Source organism: Schistocerca nitens, chromosome 5 (assembly GCF_023898315.1).
Source record: "Schistocerca nitens isolate TAMUIC-IGC-003100 chromosome 5, iqSchNite1.1, whole genome shotgun sequence".
Taxonomy (NCBI): domain Eukaryota; kingdom Metazoa; phylum Arthropoda; class Insecta; order Orthoptera; family Acrididae; genus Schistocerca; species Schistocerca nitens.
This window is the reverse complement of record NC_064618.1, coordinates 852,799,155-852,821,256: the sequence shown is the minus strand read 5'-3', so window position 1 is coordinate 852,821,256 and position 22,102 is coordinate 852,799,155. Positions and strand designations below refer to the sequence as shown.

The 22,102-nt window shown below is 40.4% G+C and overlaps 1 protein-coding gene across 1 annotated transcript in view; it reads right to left on the bottom strand.

The window, feature by feature from the left end:
- Positions 1-22,102, bottom strand: part of LOC126259239 (autophagy-related protein 2 homolog A) — a 471,250-nt gene that overhangs the window by 433,892 nt on the left and 15,256 nt on the right. The window contains exon 2 of the mRNA XM_049955863.1: positions 18,028-18,196. Within this exon, the coding sequence (XP_049811820.1) occupies positions 18,028-18,196 (169 nt within the window). The remainder of the gene's footprint in view (positions 1-18,027; positions 18,197-22,102) is intronic.

Sequence of the window (22,102 nt, the reverse complement as noted above, 5' to 3'; positions counted from 1 at the left end):
TAATTTTCATTGTAGGTAATTGTTAACAAAAGTATAAATAGAGGTCACGCGGGCACCTTGGGGCACTCGTTTTTTGGCTAGGGTTGCGAGCAAATGTATTGTAGGCTCACTCGTTTGTTGATTGTTGTGAACTCTGTGTCGTTTGATGTCAACTTTGGGTACATGTGATGTAATTGGCACAGTTCACCACGCTCAGACACCAGAGTCCTGGAAATATATTGGTATTACAACTGCACTGTACTTTGGAATTTATTTGGGAGTCTTCCGCAATCCTTTTCATAGGGTGCACAGCGACGAGACACGAATCCAGGAATTTTACAAAACCCCGAGAACTAAACAACTCTCAATGTTGGTAGAATTGATGTGAAAACAACACCGCATCGACTGGGCATTTCACTCAAAACATTTGCAACGCGGAGGTGGGAAAATTTAAACATCTCAGCCTCAAGGGATAAACACTGTACCATACAGCTTGCAAAGACACCGTTGCTTCCAATACTTCTGTAATTCTAATAGTGGCTCCACCACTAGCAAGAAGAATGTGTTTCCACAACTTGGGGTGTTTCTTAACTCGATCCAAACGTCTTGAAATATTAAGCACAGCCAACTCTGTCAAGCCTCTTGTGATGTCATACTACGTGGTGCTGAGTTGAAGCACTGAAAATACTAAAAGAATTCCAAGGAGTTTTACTTCCATTTTTACGACTATAATAAGGGGCTGAACTGCTGCTTGCAATATAGTCCAAATGCACTGATTGGCAATCTATACCACAAATGGGTTGCAGAGTCAATTGAGGTGTGCTGTTCAGACAAATTTCAGACTTGCTGCCAGTCATCATTTAATCCACCGTACAGTATTTTGACTGGGTACCTGCCTGTTATCTTCAGGTGACCCACTGAAGATTGTCTAAGACTTGCTCCATTCCACCATATATAGTGCACTACGAATATCCCACACATGAACCATGGACCTTGCCGTTGGTGGGGAGGCTTGCGTGCCTCAGCGATACAGATAGCCGTACCGTAGGTGCAACAACAACGGAGGGGTATCTGTTGAGAGGCCAGACAAACATGTGGTTCCTGAAGAGTGGCAGCAGCTTTTTCAGTAGTTGCAGGGGCAACAGTCTGCATGATTGACTGATCTGGCCTTGTAACATTAACCAAAACGGCCTTGCTGTGCTGGTACTGCGAACGGCTGAAAGCAAGGGGAAACTACAGCCGTAATTTTTCCCGAGGACATGCAGCTTTACTGTATGATTAAATGATGATGGCATCCTCTTGGGTAAAATATTCCGGAGGTAAAATAGTCCCCCATTCGGATCTCCGGGCGGGGACTACTCAATATGACGTCGTTATCAGGAGAAAGAAAACTGGCATTCTACGGATCGGAGCGTGGAATGTCAGATCCCTTAATCGGGCAGGTAGGTTAGAAAATTTAAAAAGGGAAATGGATAGGTTAAAGTTAGATATAGTGGGAATTAGTGAGAGGGAGACCAAGAGATCAATACACTAAGCAGATTCAGAAGGATGTAGGTTGCAGTAGGTACTGGGAGATGAAGAAGCTTGCACAGGATAGAGTAGCATGGAGAGCTGCATCAAACCAGTCTCAGGACTGAAGACCACAACAACAACAACAACACCGAAATTCAAATTGACAGAAGGACCACACTTCCTGACGGCAGCACCCTTGCTGGTGGAACCACGGAACTCAGCTGTCCTCTGGGTTACTGCTCGCTGCGGCTGTTGGTGCACTCTGTCGTCTTCAATTAGAACAAATTGTGGAAATGATGGGTTTCCACACACTGTCCAACTGGCAGCCATGATCACGGCACATCAGATTTTCCACCAGGCATATGTGCATGGATTCTTTAATAGCAAAGTCTCAAAAAGCTGCTGTGTGGTCAGAATTATAGTTCTGTCATACTCCGTTGGTTGTCCAGTGGAAATACAATGTTCTGCAACAGCGGACTTGCTTGGGTGCAAATGGTGAGTGCAACACTGATGTTCCGTTCAGCATTCTTTCACAGTGCATGTGGTCTGTACTATGTGAGCCCTAACACACTGACAAGGTATTTTGTAAATTTCTGCCTTCTACAATAACAAGTAATCATCATGGACAGAAAATAACTTTCATCTGAAAATTACAAGGATTCTTGCTATTTTAAATGAAGCATTGCCCCCAAAAGAAAGAAAAGCTAAATATTTTGCCACTGCATTTTTCTCTTCCTAATTCTTGGTTTTAATTGACAGTGCCCTGTTTATCTGCTGGGTAGAATATCAATTTTTTTCTAAACACTGTCTTTAGGTCGGTGAGCTCTTTAGGCAAACTATCTAGATCTGAGGCAACATGAGCTTCGTGTACGAGTGCTTTAAGCGTGCTCACAGTATGAAGGGTGATGACAGCTTGACGGTTGCAAATACAAATCGGCACGAGTGGGCTTACGATAAACTGAATGCCCAAATTCTTTCATTTAACCAAGACATCCAAGAAAGGTAGACAACCATCTTTCTCTATTTCCATAGTGAGTCCAATTTTGTTATGAATGCAGTTAAGGAGGTGAGGAAACTATCAATTTATCTTCTCCACGAGGCTGTGAAAGTATCACCCAAGTACCTCCAAAATACAGTTGGTTTTAGGGCAACTGATTCAAGCACTATCTCCTCAAAATCCTCCATAAAAAGGGTGGCCAAGGCAACACCATCATTCTGTTCGAAACATTCTTGGCTGTAAATAAAACAGGTTCAGGATAGAGCTTGCTGAAACAAAGCAGAGATGTCCGCCCAAAATTTTTTGCCAGTTAGTGCCAAAAAATCTGCAACAGAGATCTTTGTAAAAAGTGACATCACATCAAAGCTAGCCAAATGGTCATAACTACTTAGATGAAGAGCCACCAGTCTACTGACAAATGTCAGCTGAGTTACGGATGTGATGAGGCCATTTTCACACCAACAGTCCCACCAAAGAAGCAAGATGTTTGGTTAAATCACATGTAAGTGCTCTAATGCTCACTACTGGCTGTAATGGAACACTTTCCTTAAGAATTTTTGAAAGGTCATACAGTCTTGGTGATACACAATCATGTGGTCTTAACCTCTTGATAATATCTTGACACAAGGAGGAAGAATTCAGTAGTGCAAAAGTTTTCTGTTGGACATGTTCTGTAGATTTGTAATCAATCCTCCTATAGGTAGAGTCATTTAGCGCACCATACATTTTATGATCATACAAACTACGATGTACCAAAATGGTTGCATTACCTTTGTCAGCCTTCATTACCACTACATCAGTGTCCTCTCATAGATTTCATACTGCGGTCCTTTCTGCAGAGGTTAAGATAGTAAACTGAGGAGTAGCACTCAAAGGAGCATGGCAAGTTTTCTCTTCTTATTTCTTCTGTAGCACCCAAAACAATGCATCGTACGGCTTCTTCAACACAACTCACAAAAATAATTAAAAGTGATGCTCTAGGTGTAGGTGCAAAATTGAGTATGTTGCGTAATACAGACAGCGTCGCATCATCCAAATTTTTCTCCATGAAATTGACAGTGGAACATCGTGCAGTTCTCTCTTGTGATGACTGCTGTGACAACAGATGATCAAATTTCAACGTGGTGCCCTATATAAGGCAGAATGGAGCAAGAATCTGTCAGTCTTCAATGGCTCACCTGAAGATGACTGGCAAGTGCCCAGTTGAAATATCGTGCAATGAATCAAACGATGATTGGCTGTAAGCCTGAAATTTGTCTAAACATTCAATTAGCCGGAAAAATGAAAATTTTAAAATTCACATTAGGTGTGAAATTTCTGTGCAGTGCCCCACAGATGAAATAGTTTGTAATTTAGTTTCAATGGTTTCATACCAATGATGCCTTCCAGGTTGCTAAAACATTTACATAAAAAATATTGAGGTGTAATTTTTAGAACAAATTGTTACATTAACAAGCTCCACCTGCATCTATGATATTAATTTTTATTTCACACTATTCAATGATTACATACTAGATTAATTCCAAGCTGTTCTACATGTTGAGTGTTTTGTGATTTCACCAATAGTTGTGTTGGATATCTGCTGGATCTGAATACAGACAAACACAAAGCTCTTCAATAATGTACATTAGAGAATAAATTCTTCATGACTGCATGTTACTAAGTACAATAGTTCATAAAATAAGTAAGAACTATACTGATTAAGTTCCTCTTGTGACATATGATTTTGAATGAAACTCATAAATCTTGATTCAGTACCCTGCAGTGGTAACTGTGCATGTCTGCTTTATGAATACCCAGGAACACCAAATTAAAACAGGGACAAAAACTTGTTTAGAAAAAAGGGATGGAAAAAATTATCACAGGACTGTACGGTGCTGTCCATAAAATAGATTTGGAATTTGTTGATCATTTAGAAACCACAGCAGAGCAAAATTATAGGATCAATTAATTTGGATACATAAAAAAATCTACTCACCAAGCGGCAGCAGGGAAACACAGACACAAAAGGATTTAACTTTTACAAGCTTTAGGAGCCAGTGGCTCCTCCTCCTCCTGGCAAAAGAGTTGAAGGGGAAGGAAGAGGGGTGAAAGGAAAGGACTGGAGAGGTTTAGGGAAAGTAGTACAGTTTGGAAAAGTCACTCAGAACCCCGGGTCAGGGGCGACTTACTGGATGGAATGAAAAGGAAAGACTGAATCAGTCTTTATATTTGGTTTCTGAGTCAGACATAAATAAAATAAAACAAAATGTGTCAGCATTTTTGGAAACTCAGCCCCTAAGGGGGCGAATTTGGATAGGGGGACAGAAATGAAAGAGGAAGCTGTCTGGTAGAATTTTGCAAAGAGCATAACTTAATCATAGCTAACACTTGGTTCAAGAATCATAAAAGAAGGTTGTATACATGGAAGAATCCTGGAGATACTAGAAGGTATCAGATATATTATGTAATGGTAAGACACAGATTTAGGAATCGGGTTTTAAATTGTAGGACATTTCCAGGGGCAGATGTGGACTCTGACCACAATCTATTGGTTATGAACTGTAGATTAAAACTGAAGAAACTGCAAAAAGGTGGGAATTTATGGAGATGGGACCTGGATAAACTGACTAAACCAGAGGTTGTACAGTGTTTCAGGGACAGCATAAGGGAACAATTGACAGGAATGGGGGAAAGAAATGCAGTAGAAGAAGAATGGGTAGCTCTGAGGGATGAAGTAGTGAAGGCAGCAGAGGATCAAGTAGGTAAAAAGACGAGGGCTAGTAGAAATCCTTGGGTAACAGAAAAAATATTGAATTTAATTGATGAAAGGAGAAAATATAAAAACGCAGTAAATGAAGCAGGCAAAAGGGAATACAAACGTCTCAAAAATGAGATCGACAGGAAGTGCAAAATGGCTAAGCAGAGATGGCTAGAGGACAAATGTAAGGATGTAGAGGCCTATCTCACTAGGGGTAAGATAGATACTGCCTACAGGAAAATTAAAGAGACCTTTGGAGATAAGAGAATGACTTGTATGAATATCAAGAGCTCAGATGGAAACCCAGTTCTAAGCAAAGAAGGGAAAGCAGAAAGGTGGAAGGAGTATATAGAGGGTCTATACAAGGGCGATGTACTTGAGGACAATATTATGGAAATGGAAGAGGATGTAGATGAAGATGAAATGGGAGATACGATACTGCGTGAAGAGTTTGACAGAGCACTGAAAGACCTGGGTCGAAACAAGGCCCCGGGCGTAGATAACATTCCATTAGAACTACTGACAGCCTTGGGAGAGCCAGTCCTGACAAAACTCTACCATCTGGTGAGCAAGGTGTATGAGACAGGCGAAATACCCTCAGACTTCAAGAAGAATATAATTCCAATCCCAAAGAAAGCAGGTGTTGACAGATGTGAAAATTACCGAACTATAAGTTTAATAAGTCACGGCTGCAAAATACTAACGTAAATTCTTTACAGACGAATGGAAAAACTGGTAGAAGCCGACCTCGGCGAAGATCAGTTTGGATTCCGCAGAAATGTTGGAACACATGAGGCAATACTGACCCTATGACTTATTTTAGAAAATAGATTAAGGAAAGGCAAACCTACATTTCTAGCATTTGTGGACTTAGAGAAAGCTTTTGACAATGTTGACTGGAATACATTATTTCAAATTCTAAAGGTGGCAGGGGTAAAATACAGGGAGCTAAAGGCTATTTACAATTTGTACAGAAACCAGATGGCAGTTATAAGAGTCGAGGGACATGGAAGGGAAGCAGCGGTTGGGAAGGGAGTGAGACAGTGCTGTAGCCTGTCCCCGATGTTATTCAATCTGTATATTGAGCAAGCAGTATAGGAAACTAAAGAAAAATTCGGAGTAGGTATTAAAGTCCACGGAGAAGAAATAAAAACGTTGAGGTTCGCCGATGACATTGTAATTCTGTCAGAGACAGCAAAGGGCTTGGAAGAGCAGTTGAACGGAATGGACAGTGTCATGAATGGAGGGTATAAGATGATCATTAACAAAAGCAAAATGAGGATAATGGAAAGGGATCACAAATTTAGCATTGGAGGGCAGCGTGGAGGGTAAAAATCGTAGAGGGAGACCAAGAGATGAATACACTAAGAAAATTCAGAATGATGTAGGTTGCAGTAAGTACAGGGAGATGAAGAAGCTTGCACAGGATAGAGTAGCATGGAGAGCTGCATCAAAACAGTCTCAGGACTGAAGACAACAACAACAACAACAAGGGGGTGAAAAAGTGGGTGAAACTCTTTTTTGAAAATAAATCATTATTAGTGAACTACTAAAGCATTTTTAAACTTACATCTATCAAATTGGCATTTGTCTTCTCAGTTAGAACTGAAAAATAGATGTTTCAGGGTTTTTGGAAATTCAATCAGTTAGAGGGTCAAATAGCGGATGAAAAGTTTTATGAAGAGATTTCATTTTGAAACCAAAATTGCTTCTTGGCCAAAAGTACATTCAGAAAAGATCATGCTTCTACGCCCTTAACGAGTGTGAGAAATTTACAAGGTATTTTAATTTGTGAACTAAATCAAACAAAGCTCTTTAGCAGTCACCACAACAAATAGACTTAGTCAGAATCATATAGAAAAAGAAACGAATCTTTACTACATTAATTTTTTGATGGTCTAACATACATTTATAAAATTATTTTTGTTGTAATTACTATGCAAACCAATCATTACTTGTAACTTGGGACCGGATTTACACATCATACAAACCTTAAAACATGCATGAAAAATGCTTAAAAATGTATGAAAAGTGTCAAAACATGCAAGATCAAATGACAAAAAAACATGGTAGTTACTGCGAGCATTACAAGTCAAATTCGAATGTGTGACTATTAGTTACGAGGAGGAGCACATGGCACGGGAAAAATTTAGACTGCTGATATAATTTTTTGAATACTTTCTGGTAGAGGTTAGGAAAGAGGCCTGTCTGGGATTATAGAAATCTGCAAACTGGGGACACATGCCATGTTTCAAGATATGTTCCTTCTTTGCTATTGTTGTCGGTAACAAGCAGACGCGATGCGAGTGAGTCGCAGCAAAATAATTGATACGTACTGGACCAACTTCGAGATATATCGAACACAGAGGGGTACGCTCAAAGGCTCCAAAATATATTAAAAAACAACATACAATCATGAATTTTTTTGAACAGCATTAACTTTTAATTAATAATATTGGACCAAAGCATCATTTACATTTTTCTACTATTGTAAACATAAACAACCAAGTACTGTTCCAAATGTTCGGTAGTAAGATTGTGTCTTCGATCTCTCAAAACATTTCTATTAGCAGAAAAGGAGCGTTCTACATCAACTGAGGTAACTGGGCAGAATTTGAATATGGATGCTATGTTGGCACTTATTGTTTCTGGTAAAAGTTTGCCCGTCCCATTAATAAAACTTTCAATTTGGCAAAAGGGTTCAAAGTCTGGTTTATTGCTTAAAATGTTTTCAAACTTTTCTTTAAGTTTTCTAGGGCATACCTCTGGCAATGAGGAGTTCACTAGAATAATTTTATTCATAAACTGAACAGATTCATTCAACGCCAAACCTTGAATTTCAAGCTTTTCAATACTTGCAGGTATATGGAAAAAATGAGTGCTAATCACAACAATGTCTTTTTTAATATTGGAATCCTTAAAACCTTTCTTGCACTGGCAAACTGCAAAGCCTCTGCACTACCAAAGTTGTTTGCTACGCCTCTATTGGCCTCGAAATGTTCAACGTAAAACAACACAGCTTCGACCCACGTACTCCAATGAGTTACCACTGGTTCGGAAGGTAAAGGCACATTTGGTAGTTTTTCCTTGTAGGTCTTGATACGAGCAGAAGCCTTTAGAAACACTTTCTTTGTGGGGGAAATCAGTTTATTTACATTCACAAACATTGAACGTACTTCTTCAGCAAGGTGATTTACTCCATGAGCAATGCATGTCACATGAATCAAATTGAGATAAAAAATGCTCGGAGGAGTTTTCCTGCTGTGATCATATAGGGAGCAGCATCTGAAATAAACACAAATGCCCTTTCATCTGCAGAAAATTCTGGAAATATTTTTGTAATATCCTCATTCACAAATCTGGCGAGCGTAGATTGATTTACTTTTTCAAGTGCTTTGCACACCACTAAATAGGAAGAAGAACGCTCTTCTTTTAAAGCACCAACAATTAAATTTACAATGTAACGGCCACAAGTCTCTGTAGCTTCATCAACTGGAATCCTGATAATGCTGTCCTTGAGTTCATTGCGTATTCCTTCCAGAACATTTATGTAAATTGTCAGTATGTAATTTTTATGCAATGTTGATTCATCTCATATATTTTGATTTAAGCAATACTTGCACAGGAAGCCTTTAATGCTTGCAATGAATGCTTCACAAAGATCCCTGTTAAACCGATTTTTTTGGTTACCTTTGGACAAATTCCTACTATTGCATCTTGCTGTTATCAGAACTTGTTTTCATGGTCCTTTCTTCTGCATTCCTTCAATATGAAGACTTGCTTGACATGCTGGTCTATATTTGAAACTTTTTTTCCATGAAACATTTTTCTCACAAACTCGACAGTATAAAACAATTCCATCATACGTAAATGTTTCAGGATGGTCAGCTACCCACGAAATGTTTCTATTTTTTTTTTTTTTTTTGGGCAGCATAGCGCACAATACATTTCACACTACACATCGTAAACATGTTCAACTGTATATAATTAAATAGAAAGCTAAACTGAAACAATGAACGTTTGACTATAAGTGCGGGAAATTGCTTACACTTGCCAGATGTCATCTGAAAGGGTATATCACATTTTAACTGAAGAATTAGAAATGAAAAAATTATCTGCAAAATGGGTGCCGCGAATCTTGATGCGCACTTGAACATGTGCTGCTGCCATGGCAAAATTAAATGAACTAAGGTATGAATTGTTGCGACACCCGCCGACCGGATACTACATTGAAAAATAAAAAAAGTTTCAGCGAAGTACGGTTTTTTTTTTCTTTTTTTTTTCTGTTCCATTCCAAGACCTTTTCAAATCACCCTCATATGCAAAAACTGGTGAAAAGGGGGCAAATATGCAAATGCATATAATCCGGTCTCTACTTATAACAAAATAGAAACCATGTGTAAGTGCAATTCCAGCTACAGCAATATCGGTTTGAGATGGAAGAACTCAGTATCAGGAGTAAGATTGGCGTAATGACTACAGAACCACGTAACTGGCTACCTCTTTCTTTTTATAACTCACTATACAAAATTAAATTAAACCAGTGCACCTCTGTACCTGTCCCTGTGTGCTCTGAATGCGTTTACGTGCACCACCAGTTCAGAGCACACAGGGACAGGTACAAAGGCACGCGCGTTACCATGTCCAGAGCAGTTAAAGGGTTTATTATGTAAAGACTGGCAGCCATGTGAAGGGTCACTAACCTTCTTTTAGAGTTTTAGGTTTACACACCAGCAATGGATGAAACAACATACAAATTCGATTAAAGAAAAACAAAAAATCTGTGCGGACCACACAATCTACGCGAGCGAAGCAGCAGGTGCTAAACTAGTAAAGGCATAAAAGCTGTTTGCAGTCAACATCTTATCAAGCTGCAAGTGAAACACTGTAGGGATATTAGGGTGACTGCCTCCGTATATGCACAATATAGCCACAGGATAGAATCTTATGCAAATTCACTTTAAGATACAGCCACTTATGCAATAGGCAGGCAATTAGTCATAAGTGCAGACACCAATTCCAGGTCTGCCCTATGGAATTCAGACAGAACTGACGATATGAGAAGGGTCAACGATGACACAATACACAGATCATAACTTCATGTAGTAAATATAGGACAAACACCAAACTACACGAGACATGACGGTCCACACAACATCAACATTACGCTCACACATGATGATGCTGTCACACACATAAAAGACTTTTAAGTACATGATAACATAACCCACAGCAACTACAATGCAATGACATTCACTCTGACACATGGCCAAGACAGGGCAGACACAACACCAACCAGACACGTACCGTTTCACAAAGCAAAATGGGACAAATCAGAGTAAGCCCAACATGAACTGAACAACATAAATAGAGGGATAGATTGCAAAGTTCATATAATGACAGAAATAAAAAAGAGCACACAAAAGACATCTGATACAAAACACACAACCACACCAAGGGCAGGTGGACTATCAACACTGAAACAAAAAGCGAGATATAAGCAAAAACTATTCCAGCGAGTCATAATGGACAGACAGATGAATAAGACTGAATGTCCTTTCTTTCAGGAGTGCTAGTTCTGCCAGGTTCGCAGGAGAGCTTCTGTAAAGTTTGGAAGGTAGGAGATGAGGTACTGGCAGAAGTAAAGCTGTGAGGATGGGGCGTGAGTCGTGCTCGGGTAGCTCAGTCGGTAGAGCACTTGCCCGCGAAAGGCAAAGGTCCCGAGTTTGAGTCTCGGTCCAACACACAGTTTTAATCTGCCAGGAAGTTTCAAGACTGAATGTGTATAGGCAAGCAAAACACTTATGTAAACAGACATTATTCAACACATGCAGATTCATAACAACACAAAAAAGAAACAGTTGGGGGAACCAGACAAGATATTATTACAAAAGAAAAAAAATCCCCAGTGGTTCTGGAAATGCTAAGGCAGGATGATGGCGAGATGATGAGGGGATGAGAAATATAGCGAAATCCTTACTGTATAAACTGCTCCCTGATGGCAGCAGTGGCTCAGACATCCAACACCAACATGGCACACACTGAGAAGAAGCACACTACTCATATCACACTGCTACAGTTACCTGTCCTAGTGCGCAAGAAGAAATTGTGCTAGCAATCTCAGAACTTGAGAGCAGAGAAGCACTTGGGCCAGATATAATCCATTCAGAGTCACTCAAAAGACTAGCACACTGATCATTTCTAGCACCATGCTTGAATGACACCTTACAGCTGGGCTGGATACCTGCAGTTTCGAGAACGACGGGTCTGAGTCTGCACCAGAAAAGCGACAGATCTCACCATCAACCAAGTGCTGCAAATTGTCAGGAACACAACAAACAAATATGCCATGGCCACAATGATAGACACTGCAGGGGTATTTGACAATCTCTGGTGACCTGCAGTGCTTGCTGGATTAATACAACTGAAGACACCAGTCTCTGTACGACAGCCCCTAGAAAACTGCAGAGGCAGAGCCCTTCTGCACTTAGTGGATGGAGAAAACAGGACAGATGGAGTTGTCGTATACATAGACGAATTACTAGTCATGATCTCTGCAAACAATGAGACCAGCTAGAACAGACTGCCAGTGGAACATGACATGCTATCACACAATGGTGTAGCAACAATAAATTCACGACATCTGAAAGTAAAACAACCTACATATTACTAAAGATATCGTTGACAAGGAAATCCTCAGTAAAAATTGGGGGCACAAAACATCAAACAAGCAATCATGACACCTATCTTGGAGTACACAGAGATGAAAAATTAAATTTCTATGAACATAAAGTTAACAGCAGGCAATGCAGAAATAAATACAGCACAACCTGGTGAGGCTAAATTCTAGCAAGTACAGACTGCCTCTACCAGTTACACAAACAAACCAGTGCGCCATCTTCAGATCAGTACTAAGCCTTACAGCCAGTAAATGGGCGCACAGACTGACCCTAGCTACAAAAAAGGCATCAGTCAGGTGGAAAGAGAAGTGTCTTGCTCAGACTATCAGGGGCACTCTGTACCACCTACGTGATAGTGCAGTGCAGTTCTGTGCTGTGCTACTCAGAATATACCTTACAGATATCACCATCAGACTGCAATGTACTGGTTACAGATGGGGAGACTAGACCATGTAAATTTAATTACTGGTGCAAAAATCAAACAATGGAAAATCCAGGATGGAATTAAACAGTATTATGAAAAGGAAAGTTGCTACTTACCATATAGCAGACATACTGAGTCGCAGATAAGCACAACAGAAGACTCGCGCAATTAAAGCTTTTGGCCATTAAGAGCTTCGTCACACACTCACACACACACACACACACACACACACACACACACACACACACACACGAACTGCAGTCTCAGGCAACTGAAACCAGTTTCAGTTGCCTGAGACTGCAGTTGTTTGTGTGTGTGTGTGTGTGTGTGTGTGTGTGTTTTTCACGTGAGCTCCCGAGGCCCACTGCATGGCGTCCATGGAGACGAGGCGCTCGCCAGAGCTTAAGTCAAGTCTTGGTGGTGTCTTAGTACCTATTTACCGCATTTTTTAAAATGTGACTACGCCTATTCAGGCTGTTTTAGTTTTATTTCTAGACCGTGCCCTCACAGACATATTATAGAATCAGGTTTATCTTCTGAAGAAGGCTCAATTAGTTGGGCTGAAACTTGGTAAAGGTTGGTTTCGTTACTGCAATCGAGGCTGATAGTTTCTTATACATGTATTCTTTGTTCAAAAGTTTACCTAAGTTCTGTATATTGGTACTGCAGGCCTTTTTATTTCTTAAAATAGTCTGACGGTGTGCTTCTAAGAGAAGAGATGACTTAATCACAGGGCATTTCAAATTTTTCTTGCAACAATAACGTCATTATACGGAAACCCCCCTGGCCCATATAATCTAGAAGAGTATCAACACATTGCAGGGCAGTACAACGACTGACAAGGTCACTGTCTTCGTTCTCACTTTCATATTTACTGTCCTGTTCTGTGTGTCGCTCAGACAATGTAAGCGAGGTTCAAATGCATTGATTTTCATCCACTCTTTCAAGGTTTCTTATTGCCATCTTCAGATGCATTAAAGCCACTGCCAGATTCATCATTTGTGTGGCTGTTATTTCTTCATCAGTGAATCCTTGAATATCACTTTCTTCTATATCTGAAAGAATTTTCCTCCTTGAATGAACTAGAGAGTGTGGCTCGACTTCCTCCAGACATCAGAAATCCCACGAATAGAATCTAGAACTGTCAGCTTCTTCCACAACACCACCAAAGCATTCTAATCAATTACCATTTTCAGTAGATCAGCCCAGTAACTCCGTTTTACTGACTTAACTAAATCTTGGTCCATTAGATGTATAATGACAGTCACTTTAGGAAGTAAAAACTTAATTTTGATGAGACCATCATTAGATACAAGAATTCTCTCATAATGGTGTGAAGGGGTGTTACCAAGCAATAGAACAGCCTACTATGGCAATCCTCTCTTCTAAAATTTGCCAAACTTGTACAAAATGTGTGTGCAATCAGTTTTGAAAATTTCACGATCCATACATTTTTCTTTTTGGTCGTAACTATGCACAGGATATCCTTAGCTGTGACCTGTAATTCTTTCATGGAGGCATGTCTGAATAAAGTTTTCTCAGTTTTCAAGCCACATCAAATTGAGTAAAATTCTCGAGCTTTTGATGGCTATCTCCACCACCGTCCTTTTTCTCAGTTCTCAAGTCACATCAAATTGAGTAAAATTCTCGAGCTTTTGATGGCTATCTCCGCCATCGTCATCATCAGGCATAAAACTACTAACTGCCAGGGCTGGTATATGTTCCGCTTATGTAGCACAATTACGGCCATCAGCGTCAATCAGAGAGGGCAAAATGACATATGTGTGGAAGGTGAGTTAGGTAGCTCATAGCAGCTCTGGCTTGCTTTGAGACCGAATGGCGCAGGGGGCACAGGGGGCCAGTGCTGTCACCTCCCTACAAGCACTGCTTCCTTTCAACATCCAAAGCCTACTCCCGCACCCTGCTCGGTGTGTACACCTGGCGTCTGTTAAAATTGTTGCTGTTCATCCTAATCTCAGCAGTCTCTCTTATAATGAAATGCCAGTATGTTTACACTTGACCCGAGACTTGCGAGTTATCAAATTGTATTTTGTGTCCAATTTCCAAGCAATGCTCAGATGTGGCCAACTGGTCAAGCTACCTTTGTTTAATATGCCTCTAGGTCGTCTTACACAGGGTGCAGCATATCTCGTATCTTGGAGGCGCATCGAAACACTGGTCTCAATCCCTGTCTCTGCAGTACGTGTCTTAATTTGCTGCTGGATCTTTTGGCCCAATAATATCCACCTGGAATCATCAAGTTGTTCACGTTCTATCAACAATGCACTTCTTGTACTGCAACAGATATTATGAAATTGCGGGGGGCACAGCGATAGGCTCACCACTGTCTCCCGTATTCACGAATTTCTTCACGGAGCACTTTGAGGAGCAAGCTCTGAACTCTGCAGTGTTGCATCCATCTTGCATCCTAAGGTACATCGATGACACCTTCCTGATATGGCCTCACGGTGATAAACAATGTAACAGTTTATCAGTCACATGAATGGTGTCCATCCCAAGTTAAATTTACCATTGAGGCAGAGAAGGATGGCAAGCTGCTATTCATAGATGTTTGAGTGGAAGGCAGGAGGCCCAGCTTGGTCATTAGTGTACAGGGCACCAATGCACACTGATCAATATTTGAATGATGATAGTTTCCACCATCCTGTACAAAAGAAAGCAGACCTGAACACGTAACACACAGAGCAAAAGTTATTTCTAATGACAACCACCAACAGTCTGAACTGCAGCACTTGAGATACATGTTCAAAGAGAATGGTTATAGCACAAAGAGACATTTCAAACACTTTCAGGTGCCAGTTTAGAAGGATGTCTTGTGAATCATCAGAAGAAGCCATGCCAGAGGCTTTCCTGCCATGCTGTGGGGCAACGAGCAGCAAGTTAGGACACGTACTGCAGAGATATGCATTCAGACCAGTATTCTGTTCCACCCCCAAGATACGAGATATGCTGTGCACCGTTAAAGACAATATAGCTTTTTGTGTTTCCGGTATTTATGGTGGCCCTTGAAGTGTGGCAGCACCTATATAAGTCAGACAATTCGCACAGATGCAGAGCATTGTACCAAGCACAAAAGACATATTAAACAAAGGAAGCTTGACAAGTCGGCCATAGCTGAGCACTGCCTGGGAAAAGGACACAAAATACAGTTTGAAAACAAAAGAGTCTTGGTTGGTTGGTTTGGGGAAGGAGACCAGACAGCGTGGTCATCGGTCTCATCAGATTAGGGAAGGATTGGGAAGGAAGTCGGCCGTGCCCTTTCAGAGGAACCATCCCGGCATTTGCCTGGAGTGATTTAGGGAAATCACGGAAAACCTAAATCAGGATGGCCGGACGCGGGACAAAAGAGTCTTGGCTCACGCATCAACATACTTGGATTCAATTATAAAAGAGGTGGCTAAGATTAGAATGAGCTGCAACAATTTTTAACAGAGACCAGGGGTATACACTGAGTAGGTCATGGGGGCGGGGAGGGGGGGGGTGGACTTTGGATGTCGAAAGGAAGCAACGACGGATGCTAAATGCTTGTAGGAGACAGGAGCAGCACTTTCAGATGTGGTGCTGGCCCCCTTGCACCACATGATGGTACTCAGTCCCACAGCAGGCCGGAGCCAGTCAGTAGTTTTACTCCTGACAACAATGGCCAAGATAGTCAGCAAAGGTCAAGAATTTTATTCGAATTGATGCGGATTGAAAACTAAGAAGATTTTTTTTATCCTTAGATGTGATACCCTGGAATGCTATGTTGGTTTCTTTCTTCTTCTTCTTCTTCTTCTTCTTCTTCAATCACTATTAGTTTCACTTTGTTGTTCCCAGAGCATTAGCAGTACACAAAATTGTAATGCGTTCTTTAGATGACTTGTATCCAGCAGCACAAACTTTGCTTTGAAACAAAGACTTCTGGTTGGTAGACATTTCCAATACGGGCCACTTTCATAAATCTGGTCCGGTGTGAAATTCTCTTCTTCCACAAATTTCTGGAACTCTTCCAGGAAGGAATCAGCTGCCACAACATTTCAACTTAGCCGCTCTCCTTGCACAGTATTGTTGGTGTTTCTACTGCTGCTGCTACTCCTACAGCTGCGGTCTTCAATTCAAAGACTGGTTTGATGCAGCTCTCCAGACTACTCTATCCTGTGCAAGCCTCTTCATCTTTGAATAATGACTGCGATCTACATACTTCTGAATCTGCTTACTGTTATTCATCTCTTGGTCTCCCTCTAGGATTTTTACCCCCCACAATTCCCTCCAAGACAAAATTGGTGATCCCTTGATGTCTCAGAATGTGTCCTACCAACTGATTCCTTCTTCTAATCAGGTTGTACCATAAATTTCTTTTATCCCCAATTCCCCTCAGTACCTCTGCATTATTTATGTGATCTATCCATCTAATTTTTGGCATTCTTCTGTAGCAGCACCACATTTCAAAAGCTTCCATTCTCTTCTTTTCTAAACTATTCATTGTCCATGTTTCACATCCGTACATGGCTATGCTCCATGCAAATACTTTCAGAAAATACTTCCTAACACTTAAACCTGTGTGTTGAAGTTAACAAATTTCTCTTCTTCAGAAATGCTTTCCTTTGCATGGTTAGTTCGCAAACTTTGCCCCAGAAGTTTTGAATCCCATGACATTGGTTGAATCTGGTTAGCCATTCAAATGAGGCATTCAATCCTCCTTCTAAACCTAGAGCCTTAGAAAAAAAATTAGCTATTTTGTCACACATTGTGCCTTAAACAATGACAATAGCTAATTTATTGCAAAAGGGCAGCATCTAATTCATCAAATGTAGATCTCATCACCATGCTTTTTAGTGCAAATGGTCCAGAACTAGAATCACATTTCTGACAAAATCCTGTATTTTCTGCTTATTCTTTTTAATGTCCTGAAAAGTCTGCATTCCAGTACGCTGATCTGCAATTAGTTTTGCAGCAGTTTCCCCCTCTCAAATCCTTCAATTAATTCTGATCTTTGTTTTAAAGTCAACACATGTTTCTTTAATTTCTCCGTCGTCTTACAAATTTCTTTTAACTTGCTTTGTTGACACTTACATGCTGATTAATATCAGAGACTGAGTTTGTTTTTGATCACACAGAACAGGCTGAGACTTCTACTCTGTTGTCCACAGCAGTCATTTAAACAATGGAAATGGCACTTTGTGTCACATGTCTGTTATTTATTGCTATCTGCCAGAGAAAAACATCACACATATTGCTTTTAATGCATGAATAATCAGCAAAATGGATAATCCACACACAAATAATCAGCAGTAGACTGTATCTGACACAAATGGCTGAGACTTTTAATAGCATTGACTCAAAAGCTTAACTTTCACATCACCTAAGAACCATAAACTTTAATATGTGACACAAATTTCAACTTGATACCTCTATCCGTTCCTGACAGATCCTACAAAGGTTCTGTTTTTACCAGTTGAGGTACAGAACTCTAAAAGTAATTGTGATATCTCTATTCTACACACTTTTGTTACTCATTAAAGCAGCAAATGTCATTGGCATGTAACCTGGAAAAAAACTGAACTACTTTCATACATCACTAACAGGCAAAGGAAATTTTATTTGTGTACATAACATTCTGCACTTGAGATTACAGTAAGCAGATCACAAAAACAAATAATAAGCTTCAATAACTTTTAGAAACTATTCCATTTACCAGAATCAGCACGCTGTTTTGGCTGAATTGTCAGAACCAAGCCAGAAACTTCTACATAGCTGGAACTGCTGAGAAGTGATGACCATGGGATTGAAACAGACATTTGCTCCACAAAGCCATCAACAAATTCAACTGGGAGGTTCTGCTGCTCTCCCAGTTCATTGAGTGCCTAGAAAACAAGGATGTAATTCACAGTCATAAAGATATAAGAATGTTATGTGGTAATTTAGTGTGACAGCCAATAAGCAAATGAAAGCAGAAACTAATCTCTCATCTCTCTCCTCCACCTCTTATTAAAATTAGACAAAAAAGCAATATTACATAATTAATTAACAAGGCCAAATACATTAAAGTACTCAAAAATGAGAAGAAAGGGCAGAATTGCTGACATAGCTGTGAATGATTCATAGCATTCAATCAGCAGCTGATAAAGCAGTAGATCACAGCTACAAGCTTAATCTTTTGCAGTTGTACACTCATTTATAGAAACCTTTAGCAAAAATGAGTTACTATTTGCTCCATAGGTTTTACTTATTCAAATTTAAATTTATTATCCTTCCCAGTAGTCCTTCATAAAGGGAGCAACGTGGCATTTATCTTAACTGATTTAGATTAGATCAGATTGATGGGTCTAAGGAACCTACTTACCAGTTCATCAACCTCTCCATCCTTACAGCATCAAATCGGTACAATTCTTTTATAAGAAATGAGATGTTAAAAGAAAATTACCACGAGGATATTCATCTGGTATGGAAGAAGCAGAAGGAAGTATGAAACCAGCTACAAGGGAAATGCAACATACCGTACGACAGAGGAAGTAAGCCAATTGGAAACAGCAAGAGGCCATCTGGAGCATGTAATAAAATGGGAGCAGTAAATAAGGTATGTAGTTGATTAACATTGAGTGTACCATTAGTGTTTTCCTTATTGTTATAAAAGTGGTGCACTCTATTAAAGTGTGTGCCACTGATAAAGAGACAGCACAATTGCAGGAAGGTGGAGTGCACTCAGTCTAGCGTGGCTGATGAGGAGTCTGCAGAGAACTGTGGATTCTCTAGCAAACATTCTGCCTGCAGACATCCACGAAGTTGCAGAATCTTTTGTGGTGTGTAGCATGTTACAGCGAACCACTCCTCTGTGAGTCAGGGTCGAATTCTGGTCTCCTTGGCCAATGGCCAAATGATCTGCTCGTTCATTTCTTGAGATTCCAACATGGCTAGGGATCCAGAGAAATATGACTGACAGTTTGATGTTTTGGGGCTAACAGAAAATTAATGGTCAGCACTGGGGGTGTCGGCAGGCGTAGCAGCAAATTACGGTTTGTACACAGCTCAGAAAATCACGGTGAATTAGAAAAGACTCATGTGAGCAGATTTGGATGTATGTAAGAGCCGATATAATGACTACTAACTGAGCAGTAAATACACTACATCCCTGTGGTAGACTATGTTGTTCATTGTCACCTGTATATGAGTGACAGCACAGCCCATTTGTTCTTTGATACATGATCCATATGCATAAATCAATTCTGAACTCTAATTCATTCACCATCAAACGAAACAGTCATTGTAGAATACACAGATCTAGCATACCTTTTGGATGAAGGATAGAGCCAGATGAATTAGTTGGCAAGGGTCAGTCCACCGGGGTGTTTGTGAGAGGTTTCAGAAAGGTTATAAACGGCTAAGAGAAAATGAATACAAGACGGGCTGATATCGTGGCAGCAGATCGAGGGTATTATTGTAGTGGTAATGACATTTTATCTGGGAAGAGAATATGTTTATTTTGATGGTCACTGATACTATATAAATGGACAGCATAGTTAGTTACAGTTGGGCTCATCAAATTTGTGAGTGAGTTATCCCCAATTCTGTCAAGAGACTAATTATGGGCAAGTACAACAGGTGCCTGTTGCAAGTCTGATCCCACAGAGATGTACTGTCTCTAAAAGACTTAGCACCAATGGGGCTGATAACCCATATGCCAGGATACCAAAATACAAGCAAGATAGTACTAGAACCTTATAAAGTTGAAAAGGGTGGTGTGATTGGTGTCTCAAGAAATGTTGCCGATGCAGCATTGTGCACTGAGACTTGTCATGCAGTTCTGTTTCAGCTGGTGTGTATGAGGCAACCGTGCTAACTTAGCACAGCAAGTCAGTCATACAAAGTCGTATATTTCTCCTACCATTAGTAATCCATTATGCATTTCTGCATCGCTGAACTGTCCACCCACAACCAGACTTTCTTTGCAAAATTCATTCTGTAAAGAAAGTCCGGGTGTGGGTGGACAGTTCAGCAATGCAGAAGTACATTACTCGTGTTTTGAAAGCAGTGAATCTAAATGGATGAGGTCCCAAAACTGGGCTTGCTTTATGGCACTCTGAAATTGACATTCTACAATACTTAGGTTTGGAGAACTGTAATAGATGCAGAAGTCATCAATATAAAAGGGAAGTGAGACTATATGGCCATTAACTGATAGTAGGAAAAGTGTTACATTCAGAGTGAAACCATTTGGGACCCCATTCTCTTGTGTTTGGGGAAGACTGTGAGACCCACATCTACTTGAACATGGAGGAGCTGATGAAATTAAAAATTTTAGATAAAAACCAAGATGTCACCTCTAAAGCCCCACCTATATTGAGTAGTGTAAAAAAAAAAAAAAAAAAAAAAATGGTGCTGCCATGAAAATTAGGTGGTTGTTGGTAGACACATCCTCATGAAAACACTGAAATATAGATAGAAGTTCCTAGTCCACATGACCAAATAAGTTGTCTGTTCACCATTTGCCCAAATTATTCCCTTAAAACATTTGCCCAACTTATTCCCTTAAAACAAACAGGTTGATTGTCTATTGTGTGAGCGTTCAGTCTCACTTTAAACCTGGGATAACTATGCTTTCACCCTCATGTACAGTATGATTAAAAAGTGCATAATTATGACATTTTTATCCTAGAGGTAAATATATAGAATCTGATCATGTATGCAATTAGGGGCTTGGTGCAGTGTCATGGCATTGTGCCCAAGAACTTAGGACATCATTAGTTGTATGGGTCATTGTATGCTTCTGAGGAGTGAGAATCAAAATACAGGCAAATACTCTCTGCTCATCTTTTATGGAGGTGGACGGTGAGAAGGTTACTTTCAGATGCTAAAGGTTACTTTCAGATGCTAAGACTTGGGCAAGGTGGATTACAAGTTGTTCAGCAACAATGGCAATGTCACAGACTGAATGACACCATCCTGATACGTGCATGACTGGTGACTATAACTGCAGCACAGTTTGTCCCATGCTTGAGGGGATACTGTATGGGACACAACACTTTGGAAAGATTTCTAAAACACCCCTGCTTGCATTTTTTAATTAGGTAGTGGGCCCGTGCTTAGAGTCTTTTGAAGGTGATAAGTGTCTCTCTCGATGGATTTCATTTCTGTTGCCAGAGTGCCCTTCTGCAATTTTTAACAGCTGCAGCTATTCTATGATTGCAACATGGTACAGGTTACTAACAGTGCGTGTGATTGTGCACCCATGTATGCTGCCACCAAAACCACGGACCTCATATCTGGCACTGAAACAAGAGTGCTTGCTTCGCTGGTATCGAGCCACACATAAAGAGGTTGCCTTGCCCTTTCTTGTACTGGTTGTACTCAGTGAATGTTCTGCTTTCTGACAAGGACTCTTCCACGATTTTGCAGTAACGAACCTTTGCCCCTTACTAAACTCAGCCTGGACTGTTCTTTCCTCTATTTCAGTGATCATGTGCCCATATAATTCTGATGCTAAGTCTCTGCTGTTGTATATCCTGTGCACTTCGTTGTTTTTGACAACAGGGTGTTTTCATATTTTCATGTGTTCTACAAGCACAACGGATCAAATGTTGGTTCAGTTGGTGCAGCAGCAGCACCAACTTGAACAGTAACAACAGTTAGACTTGCTCCATCAGATGGTTATGATTTTGCTGAGTGTCATGGTCCTTCTGCAACCAACCTCGGCACATCCACCTGCACCCGCAGCTTTTCTCATAGTTCCAAGAGATGTAGGAAGACTCGGACTTGTGCATGCAGCATTCCGC